Source organism: Jaculus jaculus, chromosome 2, assembly GCF_020740685.1.
Source record: "Jaculus jaculus isolate mJacJac1 chromosome 2, mJacJac1.mat.Y.cur, whole genome shotgun sequence".
NCBI classification, from domain to species: domain Eukaryota; kingdom Metazoa; phylum Chordata; class Mammalia; order Rodentia; family Dipodidae; genus Jaculus; species Jaculus jaculus.
The window spans coordinates 97,275,229-97,289,888 of record NC_059103.1 but is presented as its reverse complement, the minus strand read 5'-3'; the positions used below and the strand labels follow the sequence as shown (position 1 = coordinate 97,289,888).

At 37.9% G+C, this 14,660-nt stretch overlaps 1 protein-coding gene across 1 annotated transcript; it reads right to left on the bottom strand.

Moving 5' to 3' along the window:
• Nucleotides 1-1,663: 1,663 nt before the first annotated feature.
• Gimd1 (GIMAP family P-loop NTPase domain containing 1) lies at nt 1,664-14,397 on the bottom strand. The gene is made up of 2 exons (XM_004663006.2): nt 14,005-14,397; nt 1,664-1,924 (listed from the first exon to the last, which is right to left on the bottom strand). Exons 1-2 carry the CDS (start codon nt 14,395-14,397, stop codon nt 1,664-1,666), a joined length of 654 nt encoding a protein of 217 aa, XP_004663063.1.
• Between the last annotated feature and the right edge of the window lie 263 nt (nt 14,398-14,660).

The window sequence follows — 14,660 nt, the reverse complement described above, 5'->3', positions numbered from 1 at the left end:
TTCCAAAGACCTCTTCTCTGAGAACAATAGAAAGAGATAAAGGTAAGGCATTAAGGTATCCCAAAAGTCCCATTTCTGTCACATAGAGAAGAGTATAGTAGGATATTCTTGGTTGAACAAATAGTTGCAATTTTGTTATAAAACAATATAGAAAATGATGTACCTGATTCTGACAATTATATATGTATTAAAATATATAGATATGTATGTATATTTTATATCTATAAATTCAAACAGAACTTCTAAATCATCAAGGAGAAAAATGGGATGGATAGCAACATTATCAAATCATCAAAACTAGAGAAATCCAAGGGGAAATGCAAGAAATAATAGTATCACTAAATAATAAACACAAAGTAAGTTGGGGAAGCATCTTGTGTGTTTTAAGAGAGAATTTAGTATCACAGAAAATTATTTGTCATAACATCACATGTATGTCCACACCATAAGCTAGTTTGAGGGTCTGAAGAGATGACTCAGCTGTTAAAGTGCCTGCTTGAAAAGTCTGATAGCCTTAGGTCAATTCCCCAGTACCTATGTAAAGCCAGATGGATCTGCAGCAGGGCAACTATTGCAAGATAGGTTTAAATGATACTTTTTGTTCTTGTCACTTTTTGGTTACTGCTGGGATTAATTCTAGGGCCTTGCTGGTGCTACGTGAGCGTCTTACAACTGAGCCACATTTCTGACACATCTTCTGTTATATTTAAAAATTATTGATGAGATATGAAATCCCCCATATTTGAAAATGACTAATGACTGAAGACATATAAATCCTTATTTGATAATTACACATTGAGTACCTGTTACTGAATCATAATGCACTACATAAAGATATGCAAATATCATGTCTCAATCAGACATTCATTAAAATATAATTCTTTTTGATAATGACAACAATATAAAATAATTAATGGAAAATAATAAACAGATCAAAGGGAAAGACTCCTCCTTCTATATTGAACTGTCTACCTACCACTAAGCAGGAAAAGGATAAATTATCTCATAAGTACCATCTGTGCTAGAGTTCAAATAATTTTGAGCATTAAAATAGGCTTTTAAGAGCAACTCCATGAGGAAAATCAGTTATAAACCTATAGATTTTAGTTTTATGCTGTGAGCATCTTGAATCTGCATAGCTTTTAGTGCACAAATGTACACCTTTCTCTTAGACACATACTTAGGAAAATACTTGTTTTGGCATGGTATTGCACTGGAAATCTTGAAACCTTGATGATCTTTTTTCACTTACAGTTTTACAAAATGCTTCTGTAAAAGTCCACTCTTTCGTTTTTGTTTTTGTTTGTTTGTTTGAGGTAGGGTTTCACTCTAGCTCAGGCTAACCTGGAATTCACTATGTAGTCTCAGGGTGGCCTTGAACTCATGGTGATCCTGCTACCTCTGCCTCCTAAGTGCTGGGATTAAAAGCGTGCACCACCATGCCCAGCTTTAAAAGTGCACTCTTAAGGGTGTATTATAGCCCATATCCAAAAACAAATACAGTTTTTGGAAACAGATTTTTCTGACCATAATACCCAATATTTTTTCTTTTCATTTATAATTTATTTAAAGGTAATAATTTGACAATGATAACAAACACAGTTTTTGGAAACAGATTTTTCTGACCTTAATACCCAATACTTTTTTCCCTTTCAGTTATAATTTATTTAAAGGCAATAACTTGATAATGATTTTCTTTTATAAATTCCATAATTCTTTCCAATATTCCCATTCTTTGTTCATTAAATGAGTTTCTTTTTTTATACTGGAATGCATGTCTGTACTGAATAGACTTAAGCAGAGTTAGCAGAGGATCAGAGGCCTCACGTAAGTATCCATCTTCATTGAGGCCAGCCTCTTCTATTTTTTCTGCATGGGTGAAAAGAACAGCAGTGTAATTCTTCCAAGCAGGTCCCAGAAGTTCCTGAAAGACAGAAGAAGTTAAATGGCTGTTTGCCTTGGACTCTATTCCTCAAAAATGAGCAAAGGAGTTATAAAAGTCCAATGTAGTTAGCCAATAGCCCCATGTGTCATGCATGATAGCTCTGAAAGCCGATGCATGTAACGGGAAGTGGATATGAAGGCGAGCATTAGCCCAGTGAGGAAGATGGATGGGTTTTAAAAAAAGACTTCAATACTGCATTTTATTTTATAGTTACAACTGATGTGTGTAATCCCAATACTATATACCATCTTATTATATTGCTTATAGTATAACATTCAGTAATCATTTACTTACTTGACAACCTGACTCTGTTAGAACCACTAAATTCCTTTAAGTCACAGCACCTTGACCAAGGGAATTGTTTTATCCTTTTTTAAGGATGTCATGTTATCACCACTAACATGTGTATGGAAGGATTGAAGTGACATAATCTGGTTATAATCTATTGATTAATCAGATGCGATGTAATGGAAAAGCTAAGGCCAAAATACATTTAGTGATTTGGAACAGCTACACAAGATTACTGTAATCCCCATCCTCCTCTTGCCACATGACGAGAATCAAATACAATTTATCAAATGGTTTCTTCTAATGTGGTTGAAGAGTATTAGAGACCAATGTTCCTTTGTTTAGTAATATGTGGAAGTTAAGTTGGTTGGGTAATAAATTCTTGTTTGATTAGTGAAAATAAGCTGACATAAAGCAGAAGTAATGGCATGTGGCATATAATTCATGCAATATGAAAGACATCTAGGAACAACTATTAAACTTTTTTGGATGTTTCCAAAGTTAAATGAAATCATGATGAAGTGACAGTAAAAGAACATTTTTACTTCTTTGCACTCTGCTGGTGACAATATTCCAAAGGTGCTACCAGTATATGATAGTAAGCTGTCTCCCTGAATCTCCCCACCCATCTCTCCCCTTTTGCCTCCTTTCTTTTTATCCTTCCTCCCTTTATTCTTTCCTTCTTATTTAGTTTCATTTTGGTTTGGTTTGTTTGATTTGGTTTTGAAATGGAGTCTCACTATATCACCCAAGATTACCTTAAAATTGTAATCCTGCTTTCTTCCCCCTGATACTGGGATTATAGGCATGTGCCACCATATTTGGTGAAACACTAACTTTTTCTAAAAATGATTTATTTATTTATTTAAGAGATTGAGAGGAAGAGGCAGATAGGAGAGAAAATGGGCATGCCAGGACCTCTAGTCACTGCAATAGAACTCCAGATGCATATGTTACCTTGTACATCTGGTTTACATGGATACTGGAGTATTGAACCTGGGTCCTTAGGCTTCACAGGCACCTTAACTATTATGCCATTTTTCTAACTCCACACTATCTCTTGAAGCTCAAAATACATGTGTCATAAATAAATTATGATATGAAAAAACTGACACACAGGTAATATTTGAAAGAGTCTGGAAAACCATTTTTTAATACATATAACAAATATAGGATTGCTATTTATTGTGTTGAAAAACAAAAGATAGAATGAATGAAAAAGAAGAAAGAGAGGAAAGAAAGGAAAGGAGAGGGAAATAGGGAGGTAGGGCATGAGTCAAGACATGTAAATCTAAAATGAAAATACTCATGAAAACTGGGATAGAGAATTTAAAATTAGAAACATCTCACGACCTTGATTTCCAAATGTAACAGTCTGGCTTTTATCTGATCCATTTGCTTATACATACATCTCTCAAATGTAACAGTAACTTCTTTGAAGGCAAGTTCAATGTCTCCATTATCATCCCAGGGTTCTAGCACATTGCAAACTCTTTCATAAGCATCTCTTGAATAAATTTTGAACTTATATCCTCATTATCATCTCAGATAGAAAATTAAGATTATGTGGTAGACTTTCTTGAGTCTTCACTTTCTATGTTTTATGACAGTGACTCCTTCTAGGAATAAGTTCAACTATTTTCCTCTCACATATTCAAGTTTTCTAACAACACCATTAACTAATCATACACTTCCACTTTTCCTGAAATGCCCTGTTTCAGGAAAATATGAGTTGTATTTTCAAGATTAGTGAATTATTATGTGATATCTTTTTTAAAAAATTATTTTATTTGATTTTTATTTATTTGAGAGTGACAGAGAGAGAGAAGCAGAGATCGAGAGAGAATGGGCGTGCCAGGGCTTCCAGCCACTGCAAACGAACTCCAGACGCATATGCCCCCTTGTGCATCTGGCTAACGTGGGTCCTGGGTAATCGAGCCTTGAACTAGGGTCCTTAGGCTTCACAGGCAAACACTTAACCACTAAGCCATCTCTCCAGCCCATTATGTGATATCTTAACAGACATTCTAGATTTTAAATGGAGTTTTTTTCACAGATGTGTACATTGGCATAGTCTCATGTGCTTTTAAAATTCAATTCATTTGAGAAGTTAACCCAAATTTAAAAAATGAACCCAACATGGCTCAGGGAAATCTTGCGGAAGAGGGGGCAGAAAGAATGTCAGAGTTACATGTTGGGTCATGATTTGCAGAGACATTTATCATACTAATAACTGGGGGCTAACTCCACAATGCACGACCCATTTTCATTAACAAGGAGGGTCTAATGGGAGGGGGTAGATCACAGATGAGCCTAAATAATGGTACCAAACTGCCTGTATTCACTGAAATGAAAACTAATAAATTAAATTAAAAAAAAAAGATTAGAACTTTCGTGTAAATCTAAGCATGCATGTGATGTCAGTGACTATTTTTGCTAATAGTGACATGACGAACTTGTCATGCTTTTAGTGTATTATAAAGCTCTTTGGTGAAAAAGAGCCAAAGGGTTACAAAGTAAATGCACAGCGGTTTACGAGTTGAACTGTGTACTCTCCCAAGTTCCTATGTCAAAGCCTTTGTCCCCAGTTCCTCAAAATGTGCCCTTATGTGGAAAGGAATTCATTATAGATAATAAATTAGTTAAGGTAACTATATATGTTATTTCTTGGTTCAATAATATTGGTGTCCTTATAAAACAGTAAAATCTGGGCAAAGATATAAGTACAGCAAGAAGCTATGTAATCATGATAACAGTTATCTAAAAACACAAATCTGCCCTCTCTGTAGTTACTGATAGGTGCCTGGACCATTATTCACCATTAAATATTTCTGAACTATTACCACAATACAAGTACATGCTAAATAACGCTTATAAGATAGCCTTTTGGGTGATGTGCATCATAACAGAATTCATTTCCTAGTACTTACAAGAGTAAGTGTTATAACTTTCTTGCTATTCTTTTACTTCTTGGTTTTCTACATTGTAATAGCGTGCTACCTCTTTTATTTTCTACAAGACATTTCTTATTATCTCACTCAGAAGAGTTAAACCACCTAAGGATAATAGATGTCTAAGCTCCATATCACTTACAAGCCTGGGTGTCTAGCCACTGGGAAGTTTTTACAGGCTGCTAATTATTTATGAAAAGACATTTATCTCCTAAACTGTGAGTGAAACTGCATTTTTGAATTACTGCCAAAAACAAAGGAGAATGGTTGATTTAGCTTATACTCTTTATATTGATTTTTTTTTTTTTTTTTTTGCAGGGGCCAGAAAATAGTTCAATCCTTGCAGATAGTGTCACTTTGTGATAGTCCTCATGTTGGTGCCCAAACATGTTCTGTGCAGCCCCAGAGAAAGAACAATTGATTGATTGATACCTCACAAGTCACAGTTGACTGATACCTCACAAGAAATTCAAGATAAGTTAATGTAAGTTATCTGGTGTTTAATAAGTTAAGTACAGTACAAGGCTATGAAGAAACGTGAGTCGTGAATTGTTTCAGAGTGTGAAGGGGTATGAGTGCATCTAGTTCCTTTGGGACACCCAGTTAGGATATGAACTGTATGTTCCAGGAATTGTTCATTTTCTCAGGACCTCACCAGCTCTGCCCCATTTGTTTGTGGTTGATGAAATCATAGCATCTGGACATTTTAGGGGGAAATTTTACAAAAAAATAAAAAGCCAACTATTACATCAGCTGAGAAAAAGAAATGGAATAGGAGGATAATAGGTCCTTTTTATATTTTAAAATACTCTCATCTCACTTTAAAGTGTTACATTTTACTCTGCAGAGAGCCTGAATGCTAAGATGTTTCAGGTCAGATTCAGAGAACAATCAGTGTTAGGAAGCATTTGTTCAAGCTGAATGATAAGATTTTTCAGGTCATATTTAGGGAACAATCAATGTTAGGATACATTTGTTCAAACTGCCTACTTACAGATGAGAATATTGAGGCTTGTAATGTCTCATGGTTTGGGCAAGGCTGATTATTGGTGGGCCTGGGCCTGAACAAAGGTCCCCTGACTGTCATGACCACACACAAAAAAAAACAAAAAACAAAACACTAAAAATAAAACAATAGTGAACACAGTGGATATTCATTGTGCTCTTACCAGGTACCAGGGTCTCAGTTAAAAGCTTTACTCCTGTTAGTCAAATATGACAATCCAAATGAACACAACTAAGTAGATCCTATTATCATTTGCTATTTTCCAGTGAAGGTTAGAGAAGTTACTTGCCTAATATCACAAAGGAAACAAGTGACTTGGTAGGAACCTGGACACAGATAACTTACTAAGATTCCATATTCTTCACCTCTGTAATTTGTCACCCATAACTGGTTCATATGAATGAGCACTTATCTCAACACAGGGGAAGCAACAGTAGTACCAGCAATGTTTTGCAATGCTCAGTGGAACAACTGTAAGTGAGGCTTGGTGTCAAGCATGTCATATATACTAAATCTATTCTTACTTTCAACATAGAATAAATTATCCACATCTTGCAACTGAGAACAGAAAATCAAGCAATGATTAGTAACATTAGGTTTTTCTTTTTTTAATTAATTAATTTATTTATTTGAGAGAGACAAAGAAGAAGAGAGGGAGAGGGAGAGAGATAATGGCCACACCAGGGTCTTCAGCCACTGCATATGGCTTATGTGGGAACTGAGGATACACCTTGAACCGTCATCCTTAGGCTTCACAGGCAAGCGTTTAATGGCTAAACCATCTCTCCAGCCCAGGTTTTGTTCTTTATTATTTATTAGTTAGTTCATTTTCAAGCACTGAGAGTGATAAGGAGAAGAGGGACAGAGAGATTGAGCATGCCAGGGCCACCAGCCTCTGCAAAGGAACTCCATATGCATGTGCCATTCTGTGCATCTGGCTTCACATGGGTACTAGGGAACTGAACCTGGATCCTTCTGCTTTGCAGGCAAGTACATTAACTGCTGAATCATTTCTCAAGCCCCCATATTGGGCTTTTTAAGAAACTAAATTTCCAACAACTAAGCCCTTGATCTTATATATTTAGGTCCTGCATTGGCCTTTGTGAACCTTTTAAATAACTATTTTTATTTTATTTTTATTTGAGACACAAAGAAAGGGGGGATAACAGGAGAGAGGGGAGAGAATGGGTGCACTAGGGCCTCTAGTCACTGCAAACAAACTCCAGACACATGTGCCACCTTATGCATCTGGCTTATATGGGACCTGGAGAATTGAACGTGGGTCCATAAGGTTTGCAGGCCAGTGTCTTAACTGTTAAGCCTTCTCTCTAGCCCTGTGAACCTTTTGTTTTAAAATAAGAGCACATTCCTGAAGCCTGTCAGTTCCTCGAGCAGCTTAGCCCCATGATAACTCTTTCCTGGAAGGGATGGTATTACATCTTCTCTGATATATTTGTGAATTTATGATATTTTTTCAAATTTGCTTGTGGGTGTGGTATATTCCTGTGTATGTGCCCTTTTAGTGCCTCATGCACTCTCTGAAGCAGAACATTGTGTATCTAGTTCCATCAATCTTCCTCCTGTTCTTCCAGATTTTCTTACTGATAGTATAACTTACTGTTTATCATGACCCAGGATGATTCCCTGATCTCTGTTCTGTTTCGGGACTTGGGTTACAGGTGCATGTGGCCATGCCCAGCTGTTTACATGGGATCTGGAAATTAGAACTGGGTACTTCCACGCCCCCTCAGGCTGTCGTGCTTGTATAGAAAGCACATTTAACCACTGAGCAATCTCTATAGCCATCTTTTATTTTTAGCATTAAAATAATGTTCCAGACAATATTCACAAGAGTAATATTTATTATTATTATTTACCATTTTGAAAGAGACGACTCACTGATATCAACATCACTTTGCCATAAATTAACAAAGACCTCAAGAAAAAAGAATTTGAAGTAAATGTTTAATTGTCACAGTTGGTATTGTATAATACTTCTACAAATTATTGGAACATGAATTAGGAGACAATAAGAGGTATAGTAAAGTCGACTCCAACTCTCTGGCACTGGCCTTGTGAACTCCTTCCATGCCTGGTGTAAGCCCTTCTCTTTTCCACCCAGAAGGGTAATTAAAAAGGGAAAATATGCCGGGCATGGTGGCACACGCCTTTAATCCCAGCACTCGGGAGGCAGAGGTAGGAGGATCGGCATGAGTTCGAGGCCACCCTGAAACTACATAGTGAATTCCAGGTCAGCCTGAACTACCTCAAAAAAACAAAAAACAAAAAACAAAAAACAAAAGGAAAATATAGGTACTTCATGCTCTTTCAGCTAAAAAGGAAAATGAGTACAGGATATATCTGGAACTCAAAGACCTTAGTTAACAGTCTCTTAAGCAGTAATTGCTGCTGGTCCAGTGGAATAGGCAGCTGTCAGTCAGCTAATCTTGATCTATGTGCATTATAGATGGCTGCTATGAGTACCTGGGCTACCTTCTGGAGGAAAGTCATAGACAGCCAACCTAGCCTCCTGGTCTCCTAAGGCCAAGTGGAGTTCTTAATAGGTCCATAGTGTCTTCCAGGGATCATGGGCCACAAAGCAATCACTTAGGATTGCTAAGTTTTGTCTGCTAAGCTTTCAGAAGAGAGATGAGTTATTTATTCTCGAAAAAAATATTATTCTGGACCTAACTTTGCTTTCACTCATCTCTTGGTCATTAGCTCCCAAACTAGACACTGACTTAATGAAGTCAGCTTTTGGCGTACATTGTACTGGATACTATTTTAAAAGATGAGTCAATGTGAGTTAAATTACTTTGTACAAAAGTATGGGCTTTGGGCTGGAGAGATGGCTTAGTGGTTAAAGGCAATTACTTGCAAATCTTGCTGACTCAGATTTGAATCCCTAGTACCCATGTAAGGCCAGACACACAAAGTGGAATTTGAAATTTGTTTGCAGTGGCAGGAGGCCCTGGAATGTCCATTAATTCTCTCTTTTAAATAAATAAAAAATATTTTTAATATGGACTTACATTATTCTATAGCCTAAAACTAGGTTAATCAATTTCCAAAATATGTAACATTGAAATCCTTTGGGCTCACCCCTTATACAGCTTATTGAGAAATAGTGGAACATATGATGAAGGTCAAGATAGCTTTAGAGAAAGAGTTGTGAATCTTCCAAATTTACATAGCAACAGTCTTAAATTAATATTAAATCTGATTAAAAATTCTACTGATGCAACAGATGCAGGTTTCCTACCAGGAACAATGTGAAATGCAGGTGTTAATTGTTTAGGGGTGGCTCAGAAGCTTTCTTAGATTCTGTATTATGTCTTAATTACAATTGTCTTCTTTTTGATTTTGTATGGTATACCCTTGAAATTTCAGGAATTGGATGTGAAGATTATTTTTTATGCTTACCAAACTAATTTCTTCCCACTCATTTCTTCTGACTACACACATGGCTTTTTCTTGAGATTGTAGAAACATGTATAATTACAGCCATTTAGAACAAACTTTTGTCTCTACAAGTTAAAGGGGTAAAAACTCTTCATCCAAACAAACCATGCTATCTTTATGTGTGTATTCATGGCCTGAAGCTGGACAAAAAGAACAGCATTTATATAAATTTCTCTTGAATGGAAGATCTCTTTCTCTACTCTCTTTAGAGCTTCCCTATGTAGATTTTAGTAGACATAGCTTTTGTAAACTTAGTGAATCAGGAAAACTTCTGAAGGATATTAGTGAAGGTTAACAGTTAAATCTGAATAAACCATATCTATAGAATCAAGAGCTTGACCAGAATGTAGCAGGTCAATGACCAGTTTCTAAGAATTGTTAATGATAGTCTTATGGTGGTTGATTTGGGTTCCCCCATAAACTCATGTGTTTTGAATGTTTGGTTCCCAGTGTATGCAAATTTGGGAGGTGGAGCCTTGCTGGAGAAGGTGTGTTGTTGGGGTAAGTTTCGGGTGTTATGACCAGATTCACTTTGGTAGAGTTTTGGCTCACTCTTTTGCTGCAGTTTTCCACTGCTGTGGCAGAGGTGAGGTCCAGTCTCTGCTCATGCCACATTTTCTGAAAATATTGTATTTATTTTTATTTCTGACAGAGAGAAGAAAGCAGATAGATAGTAAGAGAGATAGCCACTCTAAACAAACTCTAGACACATGCAAAACCTTGTGCATCTGGCTTATGTGGGTACTGGGGAATGGAACACAGGTCCTTAGGCTTCACTGGCAAGTGCCTTAACTGCTAACTCATCTCTCCAGTCCTCATTCTATGTATTTTCTTGCCTCATGAAGCTTCCTCTTGAGACCAGAAACCAAAATAAACAACTTTCCTCCCATCAGCTTCCTTTGATAAGGTGTTTTATTACAGCAATGAGAAAGTAACTGCAACAGAAAATTGGTATCAGAAGAATGGTATTATTACTACAACAAACCTGACTGGGTAGATTTTGGGTTTTGTAACTGATTTTCAAGAAGAATGTAGAAATATTTGAAACTTTTGCCTAATAGATGTCTTGTAGTGCTATGTGCAGACTTTGATGGACCTTTCTGGCTAAAGACCTAAATTCAGTAAGACTATAAGAAATTTGTTTGGACTGTGTTGAAAGCAGTTTGTGTGAGATGCTTACTGCATCTTTCCATGTTCTGAGAACTTGTGAATGGTTTCATTGCATAGAAGTTGACTGGTATGAGCAGATAGCTATAGCATAGGAAAAAAAATGAAAGTTTCAGGCTACAGACAGCGCCCATTTAGCTGCAATTGTTTGAGAGATTACCACCATTGAGATGGGACCAGCTGTTCTGAATTGGGACATCAGAAAAAATGCTGACTTTAAAAATGGTTTATTTTACATATATTATAAAGCATATGCTATTACATCCCCTCACCCTGGCTCTAGTTGCCCTGGTGGCCCTCCTCAGTAGGGTTGTGGTTTTAAATATGGGGTCATAAAGGCTTGACTCTTTTGGAAGCAAGGGCCCTGAATGCTGAAAGAGTGTCCTGCTCTTCAAAGTCAGCTCTATTCCCCACTGGATTAACAAATTTGGAGTCTGCCTGGTATTATAGAAGATAAGAAATGCAGAAAAGAAAGGATCATTGGATTTGCAATGCAGTTTGAATTTTGAAAATGGCCACTAGGTGATTGAGGCAGGGTTCCCTACATGGAGGCCTAGTGATGCCATGAGGATGAACCATGGATGGCAGTGGAGACCTCAGGAGATGCTGGGACTATGGTGAGACTAAAAATGTGAATGTATGGCCTGGGATGGATCATTTCCTGGGATATAAACATCCTAGCTGTTGGGGTGGTATTGGAGCTCCAGAGAGAGAATTTGTCACTGCTTGGAAATCTCAGACTTAGAGCTACAGAATTTTGTTTGCCCTGTTTACTTTAGATCTTTTATTGGTTCCATCTTTCCTTGCTATGCCCAATGCTATCTTTTGCACTGTTAATGTTTACTATATTCCATTATGTTATTTTTGATTTTACAGGTTAACAGTTAAGAGAGCTTGGACTATGAGGATGTTTGAACAGTGTTGGGATTGGTAAAACATATGGGGACTTTTAGAGTTGGACTGAATGCATTGCATTTTACATTATGGTTGATAATCAGTTTTGGAGGGACAGAGGTGAAATAAAGTCATGTGTTTTGGATGCTGAATTTCCAACTGATGGCACTATGGAAGGTGGAACATTTCCGGAGGAGGTGTGTTATTAGGGGTAGGCTTAAGGGTGTGACAGCCAGCTTCACTTTGCTAGAGTTTAACTCATTCTCTTGCTTTTGTTTTCCACCTGTTGTGGCAGAGGTCCAGCTTCTGTTCATGCCACACCTTTCCCCTGCCATCATGGTGCTTCTCCCCAAGACTGTAAGCCAAAAACAAGTCCTTTACTCCCATCAGCTGCTCTTATTTAGGTTCTTTGTCTCAGCAACACAAAGATAATTTCAACAAGTCTACATGGACTTTGTTCTTATACTGTTCCTGGGTAGTGTAAATATATGTGTTCCCTATACCTCTTATCTGTGGCCATTGTAGAACCTCTCATCTTAGCTCCTTTCCAAGGTTTTCCAATGAAGCCTCCAACTTACCAACTTATGGTGAATGAACTACTAAATGGGGATACACCACTGGGCAAATGTGCCAAGTGTCATCTTGGTTCTATTGAAAATACCTTTGCTCATTTTTTGACTGGAATGGAACACTTTTCTATCTGTGGATGACAAGGTAGGCTAAGAATCTGATTTAATATTCCTGATTTCTTTCTTTTAAATTTGTGTGTGTATGTGTGTGTGTGTGTGTGTGTGTGTGTGTGTGTGTGTGTGTGTGCCTGTGTGTGTGCTGTATGGACAAGCCAGGTCTCTTGCCATTGCAAACCAATTCCAGATGCTTGTACCATTTTGCTTCTAGCTTTATGTGGGTATTGGGGAATCAAACTCAGGCCAACAGACGTTGCAAGTAAGTGCTTTTAACCACTGAGAAATCTTCCCAGCCCTGATTTCTTTCTGATAAATATTGCATAGTTTGCTTACATTTACCATAATGTTAAATTTTATGAAGCTCCTCTCATGTATCATGATTTTGGCACTTAAGCTATTGCCATCTTCTGGATTATTCATTTGTTCTTTCTAGTTTGCAAGCTTTTGAAAGTTCAGGCTCATGTACCTACTAGTTAACTCTATGCAGTCACTCAATATGGTATGCAATGATGGACTTATTGAATGAATATCTATGTGGTGGTGAACTCTAACAAACTATCTCCTTCATGCTGAGTGAGTACATGCCCATATTTTACTGAAGTAGATTTTAAGCCCATTACTTTTAATAAATAAAGAAAAAATTATGAAAATGCAGGTATCAAGGTGTGGCGGTTTGATTCAGGTATCCCCCATAAACTTAGGTGTTCTGAATGCTAGGTTCCCAGCTGATGGAGATTTGGGAATTAATGCCTCCTGGAGGGAGTGTATTGTTGGGGACAGTTTTATGGGCGTTATAGCCAGTTTCCCCTTGCCAATGTTTGGAACACTCTTCAGTTGCTATGGTCTGCCTTATGTTGGCCAGGGGGTGATATCCACCCTCTGCTCATGCCATCGTTTTCCCCTGCCATCATGGAGCTTCCCCATCAAGCATTTAAACCAAAATAAATCTCTTTTTCCAACAAGCTGTGCTTGGTCATGTGATTTCTACCAGCAATGAAAACCTGACTGCAATAGTAAAGTGGTACCAAGAAGTGGGATTGCTGTTAGAATCCTGACTGTGTAGATTTGGCCTTTTGGAGCTGATTTTCAAGAGGACTGTGGAAGGGTTTGAAACCTTGGCCTAAGAGATGCCTTGCAATGCTGTAAGTACAACTTGATGGGCTATTCTGGTCAGAGTTGAAAGACCTTAATGCAGTAAGAACTATGGACTGTGAGGTTTGGCTTATGAGGGTGAGAAAGAGCTTTGCTTGGACTGGGCTAAAGGAAGTTTGTGTGAAAAGCTTGTTGTTATGCCTGGGACCTGAGAAATCTGAAACCCACCACCACACCTTAATATCCACCCAGTGAGCCTGCCTCTAGCCAGGTGGCTGCAGATGCAAGCTACAAACAATAAAAAACTGAATATATTGGGGGCTATCTATTCAAACCACCACAAACCCTAACTTAAAGCAACGAGTCAAGAAAAATGCATGGGATTACTGTGGAGTGGAGGAAGGACACTAGTAGTAAGGGTAGAGGAACAAGAGAAGTTATACATTATATACATTTATGAAAATGTCAAAATTTGGGGAAAAGAGCCCTGGTATAATTACATCTTTGTGTTACCTGGATCAATTGGACAGGGTACGATGCTTCCTGTCCACAGAAAGGAACATCTGCTCTCTGAACCAGCAGTGCAAAGTGGAGACCTTCTTGTCCGAAGTGATATTCCAGAGCCTTCTTGACCTCTTGCTTCACATGTTTCATGCTCAGCATGCTGTGTGGGTACCCTGGAGTGTCCAACACCTGAACCTGCAGGGTTACATCTCGTCCCCCTCGACGCATGAAACTGTGGATGTGACTGCTGCGGCCCAGGCTGCAACCTTTGGTGACAGAACATGGAGCGAAGCTACTGTGGAAGTCAGCACTGCCCAGCAGAACATTCCCAGCAGTACTTTTTCCACTCTGAGTCCTGCCAAAGACAGCCAAGTTGATGATCATCTTGTTGATGTCTGTCATGGTTGTCAGTGAGCAAAGGCACCACAAAAACAGTTAGGTGTTATTTTCTTCCATTGTCAGGCTTCTTACCTGGTCTAGAGCACTTTAACTAAAGTTGGCCCTTTGGATCTATGAGGCATGGCTCCAGAACCCCCTTACATTACCAAAACCTGCAGATGCTCACTTCTCTTGGATATAGTGGTGTAGCTCTCATGCATAACCTATGCATTTCATCCTTTGTCATATGTTAAATGATCCCTAGATTTCTTCTAAGACTAAGTACA